Source organism: Meleagris gallopavo, chromosome 1 (assembly GCF_905368555.1).
Source record: "Meleagris gallopavo chromosome 1, MGAL_WU_HG_1.1, whole genome shotgun sequence".
Classification (NCBI taxonomy): domain Eukaryota; kingdom Metazoa; phylum Chordata; class Aves; order Galliformes; family Phasianidae; genus Meleagris; species Meleagris gallopavo.
Window position 1 is genome coordinate 37,678,409 of NC_139404.1, and position 15,664 is coordinate 37,694,072.

The 15,664-nt window shown below is 37.4% G+C and overlaps 1 protein-coding gene and 1 long non-coding RNA gene across 2 annotated transcripts in view; one reads left to right on the top strand and one right to left on the bottom strand.

Annotated features, from left to right (window-relative positions):
* The window catches only part of ZDHHC17 (zDHHC palmitoyltransferase 17), a 73,505-nt gene that overhangs the window by 18,627 nt on the left and 39,214 nt on the right, over positions 1 to 15,664 (top strand). The window contains exons 3-5 of the mRNA XM_085221623.1: positions 6,744 to 6,866; positions 9,726 to 9,803; positions 11,111 to 11,255. Of these exons, the coding sequence (XP_085077749.1) occupies positions 6,744 to 6,866; positions 9,726 to 9,803; positions 11,111 to 11,255 (346 nt within the window). The remainder of the gene's footprint in view (positions 1 to 6,743; positions 6,867 to 9,725; positions 9,804 to 11,110; positions 11,256 to 15,664) is intronic.
* LOC146545256 (uncharacterized) lies at positions 1,054 to 11,200 on the bottom strand. The gene is made up of 4 exons (XR_014882677.1): positions 11,062 to 11,200; positions 9,075 to 9,111; positions 3,671 to 3,841; positions 1,054 to 1,402 (listed from the first exon to the last, which is right to left on the bottom strand). It is a non-coding gene; the product is annotated as an uncharacterized LOC146545256 (long non-coding RNA).

Consider the following 15,664-nt stretch of genomic DNA (forward strand, 5'->3'; position numbering starts at 1 on the left):
CATCTGGGAAGGTCAGGTTGAGTGTTAATAAAAGGTTCTCACTAGAGGGTAGTCAGGTAGTAGAACAGGCTGCCCAGGGCGGTGGTCATGATGCTGAGCTTTCCAGAGTTCAAGAAGCATCTGGACAATGATTTCAGACGTAGTCTGATTTTTATTTTTTTTTTTTCAGGTGGTCTTGTGTTGTACCAGGAGTTGGACTTGATGATCCTTATGGGTCACCTCCAATTCAGTGTGTTCTATGATCCTGTGTTCTCCTGTCTGCAAGAGAGAACTCTGTTTGCCATCATAGCTCAGGGATAGGTGGCTGTCAGCATAGGTATACGATCAAGTTATGTTAGTAGTATTCCATGAAAACAATCAGACTAGAGGAAACCACCTCTACTTTAAGTTTTCACTGGGTTAAGTTTTTACAGCAGTTTGAAAGCCCTGTTACGTAAAATGTGGGAAACTCTGAAGTTTAAGGTAGAAAATAACCCTACCAAGTATTGTAAGGCTTGGAATAAAATAAAGCTGCTACTACATTAACTCAGCGGTAACTTACCAGCAACAACAAAATCTTTAGAAATATGGTGTCCACATTAGTATCGAAAGTGAAGTTTCGCTTGATGAGCAGCTATTGGGAAGAGGTGCATCACTGATACACAGTTCCTATTAAAATGAACAATGTAGTGACTTTTGCAGAAATATAACCTCTCTTACTTGAATGAAAATAGATGACCTTACCTTCTAGCACTTGTCCTTAAAACTCATGGTTCATTTTGATTAAAATAAAGTGATTTAGTTTACTTTTCAGTTCATTGCTAACGTAAGTTAGATGCCACAAAAAGCTTTGCTAAAAAGGAAAAATACAAAAGAATGCTTATCTGTCTTCTAGAACTTCTCTAACTAAATCAGTAAGTTCAAGAAAAAGGTAGCAAAACAGAATAGGAATTATTTTCATTCTTCTAAGTTCTGGTGGTGGTTTGTTGGCTTTTTTGTGTTTTTTTTTTTTCTTTGTTTTCAATTCAGTGTTTTACATTGAATGCATATCATTCAATGAAAGTTGGCAGCACCATTTTTTTTTTTTTTTTTTTTTTCCCCTTTCAGAACATTTTCAACCTTCCCTAGAAGAAGGGAAGTTATGGTTTTCATAGAATGATAACATTAAATGATACCTGGGGTGCTTACTGGTAGTGGAAGAAACTCAATTGGTCTCAGGACTGACTGGATAGCCTAATTATAATACAGTTGCATATCATGTTGTTTCCTTTTAAAACAAAATAAAAACCCACAATGCTTCAAAAGACAAATATGTCATCCAAAATATTTGACATTTGACGTAAGACCATTGAAACTGTAGGCTTCTTGACAGATGGAAGGTGCATTTCAGAGTAGAACTGTGGGCTCTCAAGTTTCTGATAATCTGTGGAGAAAGCAGTCACAACTTTTGAGTAGCTGGTCAGTTATTTAACTTATTGTCAGTCATTGTTCATGCTGTTTTTCATGTACTGCACTATTAAAAGTTTCTGCTGTGAAATCAGCTGTTTGTTATTTTTGTACAAAATTGAAATGAGAAACAGCTCCTTAAACTATAAAGTTGATTAAAAAAAAATGAATAAAAATGTTTTAGTTTCTCTGCATTCTATAGATACTGTTTGTAAAATTTGACTTTAAAATGTTGATTTTCTTGACACTTAATTACAGAGAAATAAAGTGTTAGTAAAATGATGCATTCAGCAGGTGAAAATAAAAGCTTGCTAACTCTACATGCTTTTCCAGAATTTTTATTCTTTGCCATTCATCTCCTGCTGGAATGTTTATGTGCTTTATCTTACTTTGTAGTTTGGACACTTATTCAATTAACGTGCTTATGCACTGAACTACAAAATCTGATAACCTCTTATGATCAAGTTAAAGCTTTGTATAGGAAAGAACAGTTCAGTCAATGTTCTCATAGCAAAGAGGATTGTGCGTTTCTCCTGTTACGTTCCTCCTAAGATCTTGCCTAGAAATGGATCTATTGATTTACCAACAGAATACTTTCCTTGTTTTGCAGAAACTTCTGCTGAAGTAAAAACCAACTACTATCATTTTTACACACATCTATAAGAAGGGGCATTTTTCACTGGCAATGTTATAACATGTCCAAAGACATCTAGTTAGAGTTAATAGACAAGATACTAGTACTTTTTCCATCTCTTATGTTAAGCACCTGCATCGTTCAAGACTGGAGTTAACTTTGAATGTGACTTAGAAGAGGCACCATGTTAATGTAGTGACTTAAAGTTGATTGCTGACTGTTTAAAATTGGTCAAGCCATGAAACTATGAAAAGGTAGTTATTGTTCACAGATGGAGAAGTTTATGGTGGGTTATGACTAGAACCACCTCTGAGACAATTTAATCCAGCTATGCTGGAAGTGTGTTAAGTAATATTCTGAACGTTAGTGTTAAACATTAATGATATTAAGAACTACTTTCCTGGCTTCTGCAAGATTGATTCCTTGTGCCCCAAGTATGATTTTCTTATTGCAAGATTAACTTTCTATTAGTTTTAGCACTGAGATCATTCAAAATGAGATTTGTGTGCATTGTGAAATAGTGCAGTGCAGTGCTTGCAGGATCTGTGCTGAAGCTTGCTGAGGAAATAAAGAATTTGGATATATTTGAGAACATTCATAGTATACTTACGAAAGAAGAAAAAAATCCTCCAGAATTGTGGTAATTGGTGAGGGCTGGCCAATGTTACAAATACTACTGTTATTTTCAACCATTTAGAGGACAGGATGGGCAGACTTTGACAGAGGTATGCATGCTCTTTACCTGCTTGTTGTTTTAGCCCGTGGATTTTTTTTGTGGATATACACATACCATTTTCAGCAATATAATCATAGTTCAAATGGAATGGTGTGAGTTTCCTTTTCTGTAAACCAATCACCAATATAACCACAACTACCTACCTGCTCTGAGACTTTGGAATGCATGCAACAACTGACTTTTTCATTTCTCAACATCATTGTTCATGGTTCATTAAGCAGCTCTTGAGTTTGCTCAGGAGCAGCTTTGCTGTTGAAAACAAAGCTGCCTTTCTGTTTCACATATTCCTATATTGTTTGTGTGTTAATAACTGCCATCGTTAATGGAATGAGACTTGAAAAGAGTAAGGGGAAAAAATGATAATTTTGTTACTAATTGCATTTCCAGCTAAAATAGCTTTGATTGAATTTGCAGTGATAGCAAGATGAGGGAGTAAACTCTTGGCTTGGCTTGGCTTAGAGATGTGTTCTCTGAGAAGAGATTCCTTCCTAGTATTGTGTATTTTGTGTTGATCTTATGGCAAAGCTGGCAGTGTCTGTTTCTAACACTCTGTGCTTGCCGACAAAAATGGATTCCATATTTAACATGGAAAGGGATTCTACAACACTATTTTTGAAATGAGTTTCTAATTAAATTTAGGTATCTTTGACTTATGATGAAAAATGAGATACTACGTTAGTTACTGCTGACATTAGATTGTAATAATGAAATGAGCTTACACAATGTTATTCTTGCTCTAGAAGAGCTAGTCAAATTTTTCCCAAGAACAAAACAAGCTTAGTAATATACCTTCATAATTATACTCCGTTGATATTTACAAATATCATCCTCCAGAATTCACCCAAGTGCAGAATTTGTTATATTAATGTACAAACCTCTTGTGAGATTTGATTTTTTTTCCTCCTTCCTCTTTCTTGAAGGGAATTGCCAGAACAGGTTGTTCGGAGGGATTGTGGATGCCCCATCTCTGGGGGTATTTAAGGCCAGGTTGGGTGGGGCCCTGGGCAAGCTGATCTAGTCGTTGGTCTAATGGCTGCCAACCCCACCTGTGGAAGGGAGATTGGAACTTTATGATCCTTGAGGTCCTTTCCAACTCAAGCCATTCTATGATACTCCTATATAGCTACATTATGAGTATGGTGAGTATAATGTATATTTTGTAATCTAACAGTGTGTCATGAACTCTTGCAGAAGATAGTGCCAAGTCAACTGTGGCAAACTGATGAAAGAAGACTAGCTATTATGTAAGAGAAGGGTGCTGTGCTTCTAGGGCAGAGTTCAAGAAACCAGGACTGCATCAAATTCACTGTTTTCTTGTGGAGTGCGTGCTTTTTCCTGGAACAGGAATGAATTGCTGTAAATTCGTGATCTTTTCTGCCTGGTGATTTTTGTGTGTTTAGAACCTTATGGCCTCTTGTGACAATAAATTAGATAGTTACTGAATTCCACCTCACATTAAAGCTTTTATAATCAGTTATAACCTCTGGACGTTGTAAAATGTCTGCGTGAGATAAGCAAGTCTGGGAAATTCCTAAGGCATGTTGAAGGCTATTTCCTGTTACAAGTACTTAGTGAGCTAACCAGGAAAGTTACACTCTTAAATCTGTTGCTTGAGAATAGAGAAGGCCTTATGGGAGATACGATGGTAGTTGGCTGTCTTAGCCACAGATCATGAAATAGTTGAGCTCAAAGTTTTTGACGAAATGAGAAAAGAAGTCAGCAGAGTTGCCACCCTGGATTGTAGGAGAGCAAGCTTGAAGCTAGTTGGGGAGTTAGCTGTCAGTGTGCCTTGGGAATCACACCCAGTGGGTTTGCAGATCTCTTAGAGGATTGCTTTTCAAGAACCACCTTTTAAAAGCCCAGCGGTTTGCAGTCCCACTCTGCCACAAACGAAGCAAGTGGGGTAGAAGACTAGCTTGACTGAATGGGGAACTCTTGGAACAAGGGCAGCAGAAGAAAATATATGTCTGGAAGCAAAGTCTTGCTTCGCAGGGGCAGTACAGTGCTGCAGTTTACATCTCCTGGGAGAGAACAAAAAAAACCGGAGCTCAACTTGTCAGTATAATGTCAGACAATGAAAAAAGGCAAGGTCTGAGGAAAACATTGGACTGATACTTGATGGTCACCTAGGAAGTAAGGATGAGTAAAAGGCAGAGGGATTTAATGCCTTTTCTTTTTCTTTCTTTTTTTTTTTTTTTGTACATCAATGTTTAACATAATGACTTGGACTGCCTGGTCCTCTGTGCTGGAGAACCATGGGAGAGAAACAACTTTTCAGTTGCAAGGGACCATGAGTTGAATGTTCATGGGATCTGATGAGATTCACCCCATAGTATTGAAGGAGTTAGCAGATATTTTATAGCTGGATTCCTGCGGGTCTTTGTAGGCTGGGGAGGTTCCCACTGACTGGAAATGTTCCCTTCCAACTGCCCTATTCAACTCTATGTACTGCCCAGTAAGACCAGAATTTGCTATCTTGCTTTCAGAAGCCCTGCTGTTACCCCTCTTGCTGTGTTTTTTCACTTCTCCTCATTTTTGGCTGATTTGTCTTTGGTTTCCATAAACCTTTTTCAGTGGTGCTTTTGACTGCATGAACATCCAGGAATTGTATCTTAACCCATTTGAGCAATCACTTGTCAGGTCATATTTTTGATCTAGACTTGAACTTCAAAGATTGGCCAGACTAAGAACCTTCTTGATTTTCTTGGCAGTTACACATGTCTGAGCATGTGTTTTACCTAACTGGTTGCATATCTGAGTCTTCATAAACCACACTGTCCTTCCGTGCACCTCCTTCTCCCCCCACCTGATTGAAAACAAAGCTTTATTGTCCAAATTATTTGTGACATAGCTGCTTTTCTACTAGGTCTGAGGAATCAAGCTGTATCTGGTTGCAATTAGTACGTGTGGCAGGCAGTAATCTTTGACCTGTTCCTTGGCAAAGCTTTCGAAAGATTAGAGAAATGGCAATAATATCTTGTGTTTTTTATAATTTCCAGCGTAACTTTCCTGAGAAGTTGAGAACAGCATACGTTAGTAGGTTCTGTCTAATACTTCTTTTTAATACTTCTTTTTTTAATACTGTCCAGCTGTGGGCTTGGAAAGTGTTACTGACTTTGACTTGAGTCAATTGAGATTTCACTGTGGCATTACCGTCTGGGTTGAAGATCCATTCAACTATATTAAAGAAAAAGTAAGAATGGTAACTACCCTAAGAAAAAAAGTCTAAACGATAGTTAAACTGGGTGACTGAAGTGGAGCAAAGAGGCCTTCTGTTGTCGAAGTCTGTGTCATCTCTAAAAAAGAAAATGTACTGAAATTCCAGCTTTGAGAGGATGTTAAACTTCTGCTCCAGTAGAGGTCAGATATTGCATGGAGAGGAAGGTTTGGCCTTGATTGAAGGTTTTGCTTTTGACTTGGGAAATCCTTGTGGGTTGTACAAACATTCAAGTGTACTCTTTACAAGCCTTTCTACATTGCTTTTATTGCCACTAAGAACGGGACAAATATTTAATGTTAGAGTTAGGTGCTCTTTGTTTGTTATTTAAGAAGGAAAAATGGAAAATGTCTGAAATATGTTTGTTACGTTTGTAACTGATCTGATGATCTTGTTATCTGCTGTACTGATTTTTTGGAAAATATTTTCATATTGGGTGGTCCAATTATTGAGGTCTTCAAGAGCTGGGAAGGAAGGAAAACGGGCATGTGAGAAACAAATACAGCAGAGTTTCCTGTGGAGAGAAGTCCTTCATAAAGTCTTGAGTTGGTTCATGTAACTTCTACAAGTGGAAAGCTATTGTTGCAACAGATCTGTGTTCACTTAGAAACTGAATGTTTCTGCTTCATTTCCGCTTTGTTGAAGATGGAGTATCATAATCATTATGGTGTTTGTCCAATTCATTTTTTTCCCAAGATAACAGCTTTGAAAATAATGTTTTCTTCTTCAAGGTATGGAATATATGAACGATGTAGAGAGTTAGTGGAAGCAGGTTATGATGTGCGACAACCAGACAAAGAAAATGTGACACTTCTCCACTGGGCTGCAATCAACAACAGGATAGATCTGGTGAAGTATGTACTATATATAAAGATTTATATGAACTAATCACATTCTTTAAAATGTTGATTTTATTATTTTTTTTAATGACCATTAGGTGCAGTGGCTACTTACATTAAATATGTTGTCTAGTGAGCTTGGTATCACATAAGCGATGTTTAGGTCTAAGTGATCTTCTCTTGCAATAGCAGATCTCAGTGCCTGTCTTACCAGCTGTGGGCTATTTTCATCCCAATGAAGGAGTTTAGAGTTTGTATGTGGAGAGTGCAAAGTTGGAATTAGACTTCCCTTGTTTTTTTTTTATGTTCTTCTGTTGCAAAACCTGGGATTCAGCCTAGATAGGTATGAAGTCCATGGATGCTTCATAATGAAAACTACAGAAACCCTTTTTTATTTCTACAGGATCAGGGAAAAGTGTTCCATAAGTGTCAGACATTTATAATGTAGTTCTGTTTAAATGACTGCACTGATTTTTTTGTTTGTTTTTGACTCAATTTTATGAAAAGGCAAAATTAGCCATGTACCTCTACAGTTACCTAGTGACTGCATTTCACCAGATGCTGCCCTTAATATTCTCCAGACAAGGATCTGTCTTCTGCTTTTCCTCTTTCTAGCAACAGCAACTGCATGCACTTTAATTCCACAGCTTCTGAATCCAAGCATTGGCAGTTTTCAAGAGCTTGGCCAAGACTTAGTGATTCTAATGCGGAAATCACTGGAAGTATTTTCTTCCTAAGCCAACCTATTATAAGATCTGCTTGCTTTGAATGTAAGTAGTTTGCTTAAGTAAGATTTGCACACCTGGCATGGATTTCTGGATGACTCACAGAGAGTCGAATCATTTAGTTTCTCCTTTCAATAATGTTCTCACCAAGCACAAAATTGAGAGAGATCTGCCTAGGCAAGATCAAGTTATTGGATTAGTTTTGCAAAAAACTCACCATCTATGTATACTGAAGTAGTGATAAATCTCAACTTAGTCTAGAACACCCTTAAATAAACATAAGTTATTTCAGTGCACCATCTGGCAGGAGATGGTCGCCTTGTCTTTTCTCAGTTGTCAAACTGTAAGTTTGTCATTCTAAATAAAATGTACTAGCCAGCAAGCAGTGCTGCCGCTCAGTAAAATCTGAACATATTCTGCATTTCTGCAGGGACTACTGTTTGAATGGAGACAATCTGTTTAATGTTCACCTCCCTGTGAGTGGCTGTCACATCAGTGAGATGGATCCAGGCTTTGCTTGTGAATTTCTGTATTGTCTTCTTCTCTAGACAAGATTGCCTTGGAAACTTCTTCCCCAAATGGACTAAATCTGCTTCTTGGTGTCTTTTTGAAATTTATATTTTGGTGTCTGAATCTTGCTTCACAATGAAACAAAGTCCCTTTGGCTTATATAAGCTTTGTCTATTCACTTACGTAGGACCAGGTCTTTCAGATAATCCTGCTTGTTCTCGTTGAATTGTCCAAAAGCTTCAGCAGGGAGATACTGCAGTTTTGTTCCTTTGGTGTCAGAAAGCAGTGGACTGTACTGCACTGATCAGGGCTAGATAACCAGTTTGTCTGACACTGGCGAGTCTTTGAATCTGATACCTTTAAACCTGCTGTGTAAAGGACTCTGCCTTTTAGCATGGATATTGTTAGCTAATGCACTCTTCAGTTACTCTTTCTGTAGGTATCCTCTGGACTCTCTTTGAAGCTTCAATCTGAGAATTGATAAGCACTTGAGCGAAAGAAGGTAGTTGCTTTCAGTAATGGTTTTCAGTCTGTTACTTTTGTTGTCCTCCTTGCCATCTGCCTTGAAATACATACAGAAAATTGAGGTATGAGAAACTCTATGCTGAGGATTTCGAAGGACGGTTTGTGTGGGTAGAAGAGTAGGATTCACATAGACCTTGAAGGTATTATGCAAGCAGAAAGTCTACAGGCAGAGGTACTTGAAATGTGCAAGCACTTAGAAATCTGTAGGTAGGTAGCACTTTTCAAAAATGTATTAGTTGTAACTCTTTGCCATTGGCACTTATGGTACTGAATGAAGAATCAGTGTTCTCAGCCTTACTTTTTTAAAAACATGAGTTTTTGTAATATGTGCATTTTCTTTCACAAAGGAAAAATAATACTGCTGGTTTTGTGTGCCAAATAAAACAGCAAGGAAAGCAGTTTGCAGAAACATTACAAATGACTGTGAATACGAGTTGCTACAGTTAAATAACAGATTACTTACTGTGTTCTTACAGGTAGCTTGTCTGTTTTAAAATGTTCTGGAAGAAGAAATAATTTTTAGGCTGTCATTTAAAAGTATTTTTAAAGTACTCAAATATTTCTGTTCTTTATTTAATATTGTACTTCAACAGAGAAAAGTGTAGAATCTTAAGAAGTGGTTTAAAATGTAACTTAAGCATAAAATCTTGGAACAGTGACATTAGCAGGGGTGTTCCAGTGGTGATGATACATGCTGTGAGATGAATTACATGCAGCTTTGTCATCTTTGCCAAATTTCTCTGTGCTAGTCTTCTAGCAGCATTTCTTTTACTTTTAATTCAGAATTATTTTTTATCCTAGTGAGCACCCCAACAAATTTAGAAGAAACTTTTTTTTTGAGATACTTATATGGTGGCATGGTTTTTATTAATATACATAGCAATTACTATGTTTTGCTTTAGAACCAAGCTAGGAAATAGCAGCATGCTTAATATACAGGAAGAGGTATACCTATTCTCCTCACCCATATCAAAAAGGCAAAAAATTGATCTCTGAAAAGGAAGTTTAAATGAAGACATGGTGTTTTCCATAATGTTGAACAACATGCCTACTGTGTGTCCTTTCTTTTGAAACAAGATGAGCATTAACATTTACTGTTTTTTTTGTCGTACAGATACTATATATCAAAAGGTGCAATCGTTGATCAGCTTGGAGGAGATTTAAATTCTACCCCACTGCACTGGGCAACAAGGTGAGGAAAAGTCTTGGGATTTTCCTCTGTGTTTTTCTTAACTTGGTATCTGCCACTGATTGATTTATACAGTGGCTGTATTTTATGGGAATGCTTGTGCAGGGATGAACTCAGTCACTGATGACAGGGAATGCTGTGAATGTGGCATGTTTGAGCTACAAGAGCTTTCAGCATGTGGTTTGATTTTTCTTATGTCTTTCTGATGCAGAGGAAGATTTCTGTGACAGGAGAAAATAAAATAAAGCCTGTAGTCTGTAATAAAATTAGAGTCTGTAGTCACTTGCTTTATTCTTATTTTGAAGATCTGTGCTTTATCAGTCTTCTGAAGATCAGTGTATGTCCATCTGGGGTTTGGGTTGATTTTGTGTGACACTGTCCTTGCAGTTTTCTAGTATGTGTGTAGATATTTTAAGAGGCACTTTAAATCAATCTTATGATGTAGAAGGCGGTCTGAGGATGATGACTGGCTGGAATAATTGAAGTCAGCCTTCAGTAGTGGCAGTCAACTGGTAGCAAATAGGCAGGAAAGTAAAGAAGACTGAGAAAATCAGTTTGTATCAAGATAATTTCTTCACTAAAGATGAGAACTGTCTTATTAGACCCCTTTAAAAATCTTAGCTTGTGTATTTCTTGCTGGTGCAGATCACGTTCTACTTTCTATATGTTAATAGCACAAATGTTTGATTACACTTCCTGGTGTTCATAAGTATAATCTGTTCTGTGAAGCATTGTGCGAAGCTGCTTCTGACACACATGAATTGTTTTTTAGCTCATGTCGGTAAGTGTGCTCATAATTGTACACCCTATCTGCTGGAAGGATAAGTCTATATTCTTTCTGCCAAATAGATGAGATTCAAATGTATGGAGAAAAAGTAGGCCTTCTATTTTCTTTTTTCTCCTGTACTGTTTTTAAAAGTAGAAAAACAATATATACTAGAAAAAAAATATACATATATATATATATAAAATCAGTCTGACCTCTTTTAAAACAAGGTTTCAGATGTGGATGGGAAGAAGTCACAATAGGCTAAATATCTGAGCTAATAACTTTGTTGTTGCTGACTTTGTTGTTTACTTCACAACACACCTAAGCCAATTGCATGGGATCTGTGTGTTGGCTGCATAGAATTGTTGGCTGCTCACGTGAAAGGATTTAAAAACTTGATTGCAGACTCAGGTCATGGCGATCACTTTTGTCAAAGTATATATTAAAGGTCATATTTGTTGTTTTGAAATATTTTAAAATTGCGTAGCATACCTGTATATAGTTATTCAGTTGTTTGTTTTCTGTGTTCTGTTGCATTTAGGCAGGGTCACTTATCCATGGTTGTACAGCTGATGAAATATGGGGCAGATCCGTCGCTAATAGATGGAGAAGGCTGTAGCTGTATTCATTTGGCTGCCCAGTTTGGACATACTTCAATTGTTGCTTACCTGATAGCAAAGGGACAGGTAAATTTTAAATAGTATCGTTTTAAAGTAGTTTCTACTCAAAACTGGAATAATGAAACAATTAAAAATTGTATCTATCAGTCAGAAAGTGCAAAACATTCACCTGACTAAAGATGAATCAATATCTTTTACTGTAGACCGCTGTATTTTACCTGGTGCACATGTATCTGTTAACTTAATTTCCTGCAGTACCTTGGCTTAAATTTACATCTTAGTGTAATATATGCAAATTCTAGGATGTATTCCTTTACTATTCTTTATTTCCAATTAAGTTAGTATTTAAATATTAACCAGGACTATTATAGCAAATGTGTAAGTCTTCATAGAAACATCAACTTAGGCATTGGTAAAGAGTCTAATAACTAAGAGTTGACATACATATTTAGATTTAAAAAAAAAACAATCTTGATGCCTCTTGTATTATTGCTAGATATGTAAGATGTGCAAGTATAGCACATGTACTCACTACTCTTCACATTGTCTCCCATCTTTCATTCTCTGTGCTCAAAACGTTGTTCACTTTTTTGCTACTTGATCTGCATTATTCTTCATAGATTCACTCAACCACAGGTATGTGCCTGAAGCACAAATTTTATTTACTTTGTAAGCCATATAGAGAAGTCAAAACCCTCCACTCTTTTTACAGTCTTGCAAATACTGTTCCAGCTCCATATTGTACTTGTTCTTTCAAATATCAAGTGAGGTACAATACAATCCAGTGACTCTGATAGAGTATGAATATGAAATTAATTGATTTAGGTCTGTTTTCAGCTGCAAAGTGCTACTGTATTGTAAAACAAATACTACATTTGCTACAGAAAATGATCTGTGTGTATACAATTTTTAAAAACTGCATTTTGCAACAATCATTTTTTATCTTAAAATTGTTTTTGGTGAAACAGTATTTAGGGTATGGTCGAGAGTAAGATAGGCACAAGAGGAGGCCAATCTTACATAATCACTATTTTTGCAAGCTAAATAATGCTCTTATCTTATCTTTGCAAGATAATAAAAACTCTTTGGTTAGGAACAAGTTTTATATTTTGTTCACAAGTTATCTAAAATGAAAAACCCATATTCTTACACTCGAAAAATCTTGCAAATGTTCTGTATTTGCACAGTTGTTTAAAGCATAGCATTAATGAAGTATAGATATCCTTTATAATGTTTTGTCATTATGAAATCTCACTGTGTTTACTTGCCCTGATGTTTATATACAGACTTGGCCTATTTATTTATTTGAGCATATAATGCTTCACTATGAGAGAAGCTGTGTGTGTTGTGTACATGTGTACGTACATGGATGCTAAAATCTTACTTTAAAATTTGAGTCCTATTATCTTGCTAACAGGTCTCTTGACAATAACTCTTTCTTTTAAAGAGTAAGTCTTAATAAATCCCCGCCAGTGTAATCAAGCATGATTTCAGTGTCCTTTGCATGCCTTTCCAAGTTTGAATTAACACTTATTTCAAGCACTTCAGAAAAGATGAATTAAAGTTGTATATTGATTTGTATACTTAAAATATAATAAATAATATAATTATAAATGATATAAATAACACTGTAATAACAATCCCTGAACTCAAAGTTTTCTAGCTATACTACGGTAACTATTCAGCTTCTGTAGGGGCTATGGGAAATACATGATTTTACTTTTTATTCTTCTTTAGAAGTGCATACAAGTTTGTTAATCATGGAATAATGGAATCGTTTGAGTTGTAGTGGATCATTAAAGGTCCTCTAGTCCAACTCCCCTGAAATGAACAGGAACACCTACAGGTAGATAGGTTGCTCAGAGTCCTGTCTAGCTTGATCTTGAATATCTTCAGGGGTGGGGACTTCAGCTGCCTGTCTGGGCAACCTGTTCCACTGCTTCACCACTCTTAAAAAGCAAAAAAAAAACAAAAAAACCCAACATTTTCCTTATATCCAGTCTGAATCTCCCCTCATTTAGTTTGAAACCATATTCTCCTGTCCTATCACACCTGCTCTTTGCTGACATGAATATTTACTTCCTTTATAATATAATGATTTGGATTTGGAAACTTAAACTACTTTTGCTCATGTAGACTTACCCTATTAGTCTTGCAAGTTTTTCTCCTTTTTCCTTGACAGAGATGAGGCTCTCTTACATTCTGAGAATAGGCTTGTGTTTGTTCCGAACCTAATTGTAGTATCTGGGTGATGAAAGACATGTAGGTTTAAACAGAATCATGGAATGGCTGAAGTTGGAAAGATCGTCTGGTCCATCCTCCTAATCGAATACTGACATCTAGAACAGGTTGCCAGGCACCCAGTCCATGCAGCTTTTGAATCCACAAGGGGGATGATTTCACAACCTCTCTGGGCAACAACCTGTGCCAGCTCTCCATCGTCTGTCAACACTGAGCATCATTCTTGCAGCAGCACTAAGGCCAGGGGAAGCTGCTAAACCAAGCATTTGCTTCCTAAACCTACATAAGAGTGCATTAGTTACAGAATTCTGAGGCCAATCATGATTCTTCTTTATGGCTGTTGAAACAGACTCTGATGGATTTGATTGTTCAGAGCAGACCTCTTGTTCAGAAGAGCAAGGTCGCTTCTTTTGTTTGCCATACCTGGCTTGTTAAGTTGCCTGTCAGTCTGCACTAGATTTGTTTCTCTAGAATCCTATAAAGTCTTTTCTTTTGGAGAATAGCTGGTATGTATTTCCCAAATTAGAAAATGTTTTCAGTTGTACATCCACCTTCCTGATAAATTTTCTTTACTATTTGCTTTTATGTATTCTGTTTCTTTGAGAGTCTGTTTCGTTTTCTCTGGCTGACAGTCCGTGTAAGAGATCTTTTCCTTGTTCAGATTCCTATTCTTCATAAGCATATGATGGATTTTTTTATAAAGCCTATGATATGTGAAATAACCAGTAATGTTTCTGAAGATGATCAAATTCCCAGTCTGTTTTTGTGCAATTCAATGTATTTTTGGCTGGAATCCCCTTATGCTTTTTGTACTTTTGAGAAAACTGTATTATTGCAGAATCACAGAATGGCCAGGGTTGGAAGGGACCTCAAGGATCATGAATCTCCAACCCCCCTGCTACATGCAGGGCCACCAACCTCCCCATTTAATACTAGACCAGGCTGCCCAGGGCCCCATCCAACCTGGCCTTGAACACCTCCAGGGATGGGGCATCCACAACCTCTCTGGGCAGCCTGTTCCAGCACCTCACCACTCTCACAGCAAACAACTTCCCCCTCACATCCAATTGAAATCTCTTCTCCCTCAACTTAAAACCATTTTCCTTTGTCCTGCAGTTATCAATCCTTTCAAAGAGTGGATTCCCCTCCTGTTTGTGGGCTCCCTTTAGGTACTGAAAGGCTGCAGTAAGGTCACCCCGCAGCCTTCTTTTCTCCAGGCTGAACAAGCCCAGCTCCCTCAGCCTGTCTTCGCAGGGGAGGTGCTCCAGTCCCCTGATCATCTTCGTGACCCTCTTCTGGACCTCTCTAACAGCTCCCTTTTTTGTACTGGGGGCTCCACACTTGGACACAGTACTCCAGATGGGGCCTCACAAGAGCAGAGTAGAGGGGGACAATCACCTCCCTGTCCCTGCTGGCCACCCCTCTTTTGATGGAAGCAAGATGGATTATAACACAGGACTGGCTTGAGCACCACTATTAAAAAGCCCTGGTAAGCCAGAGTGTCGCTGTGATCTCTAGTGACTGTTCAGAAATCGAACTCATCAGCTGTGTTACTTCAAAAAGTGGTGTCAAGCAGCAGAATTAGTTGACACAGCTCCTTTTCATGTAAGAAGCTGTTTCCTCCCCTATGTTTTTTACCTCTGGAAGCTTCTTGTGGAATCCTGTATTAATGCTGTAGACTAAAATCTGGCTAATCTTTAGAGTCATTCTCTTTCAGAGCCAGAGTTATCCTATTTCAGATACATTTTAAATAATAACTGACGTTGATCTGTTGTGTTCTCTCATTTGAATTACATACACGGGATATAAGTATACTTTTTATCATTGCATCACTGTATTTAGTATTGAAATCTGCCCCTTGTAGTGCTCAAATTCCTGCCTTAGCAGCATGGACAGCTGTCCAAGAGCATTATCAGATTGATCTGTCACCAGGAGTTAACAAGAAGTTAATGCTGAGATGCCTGTTGGTTCACACGAGAACAGTCTTCTGATGCATTATACGTTGCTGAAGGCTTACTTTTTTGCCTCAGCACTCTGACACAGAAGAACAACAGAACTTTCTTTCTGAAATGTACTTTTTTGTTGTATGAATGTAGCATTCATCTGGCAGAATGACAAAGAATTTTTAACAGGAACTTTGGTAGACAGCAACTCTTCTGTCCATGTTGTGCATCATTTAATCATGCATATAAAACTGTGTGCAAGTGAGTCTTAGTTTCTTTGTCACTTGCTAT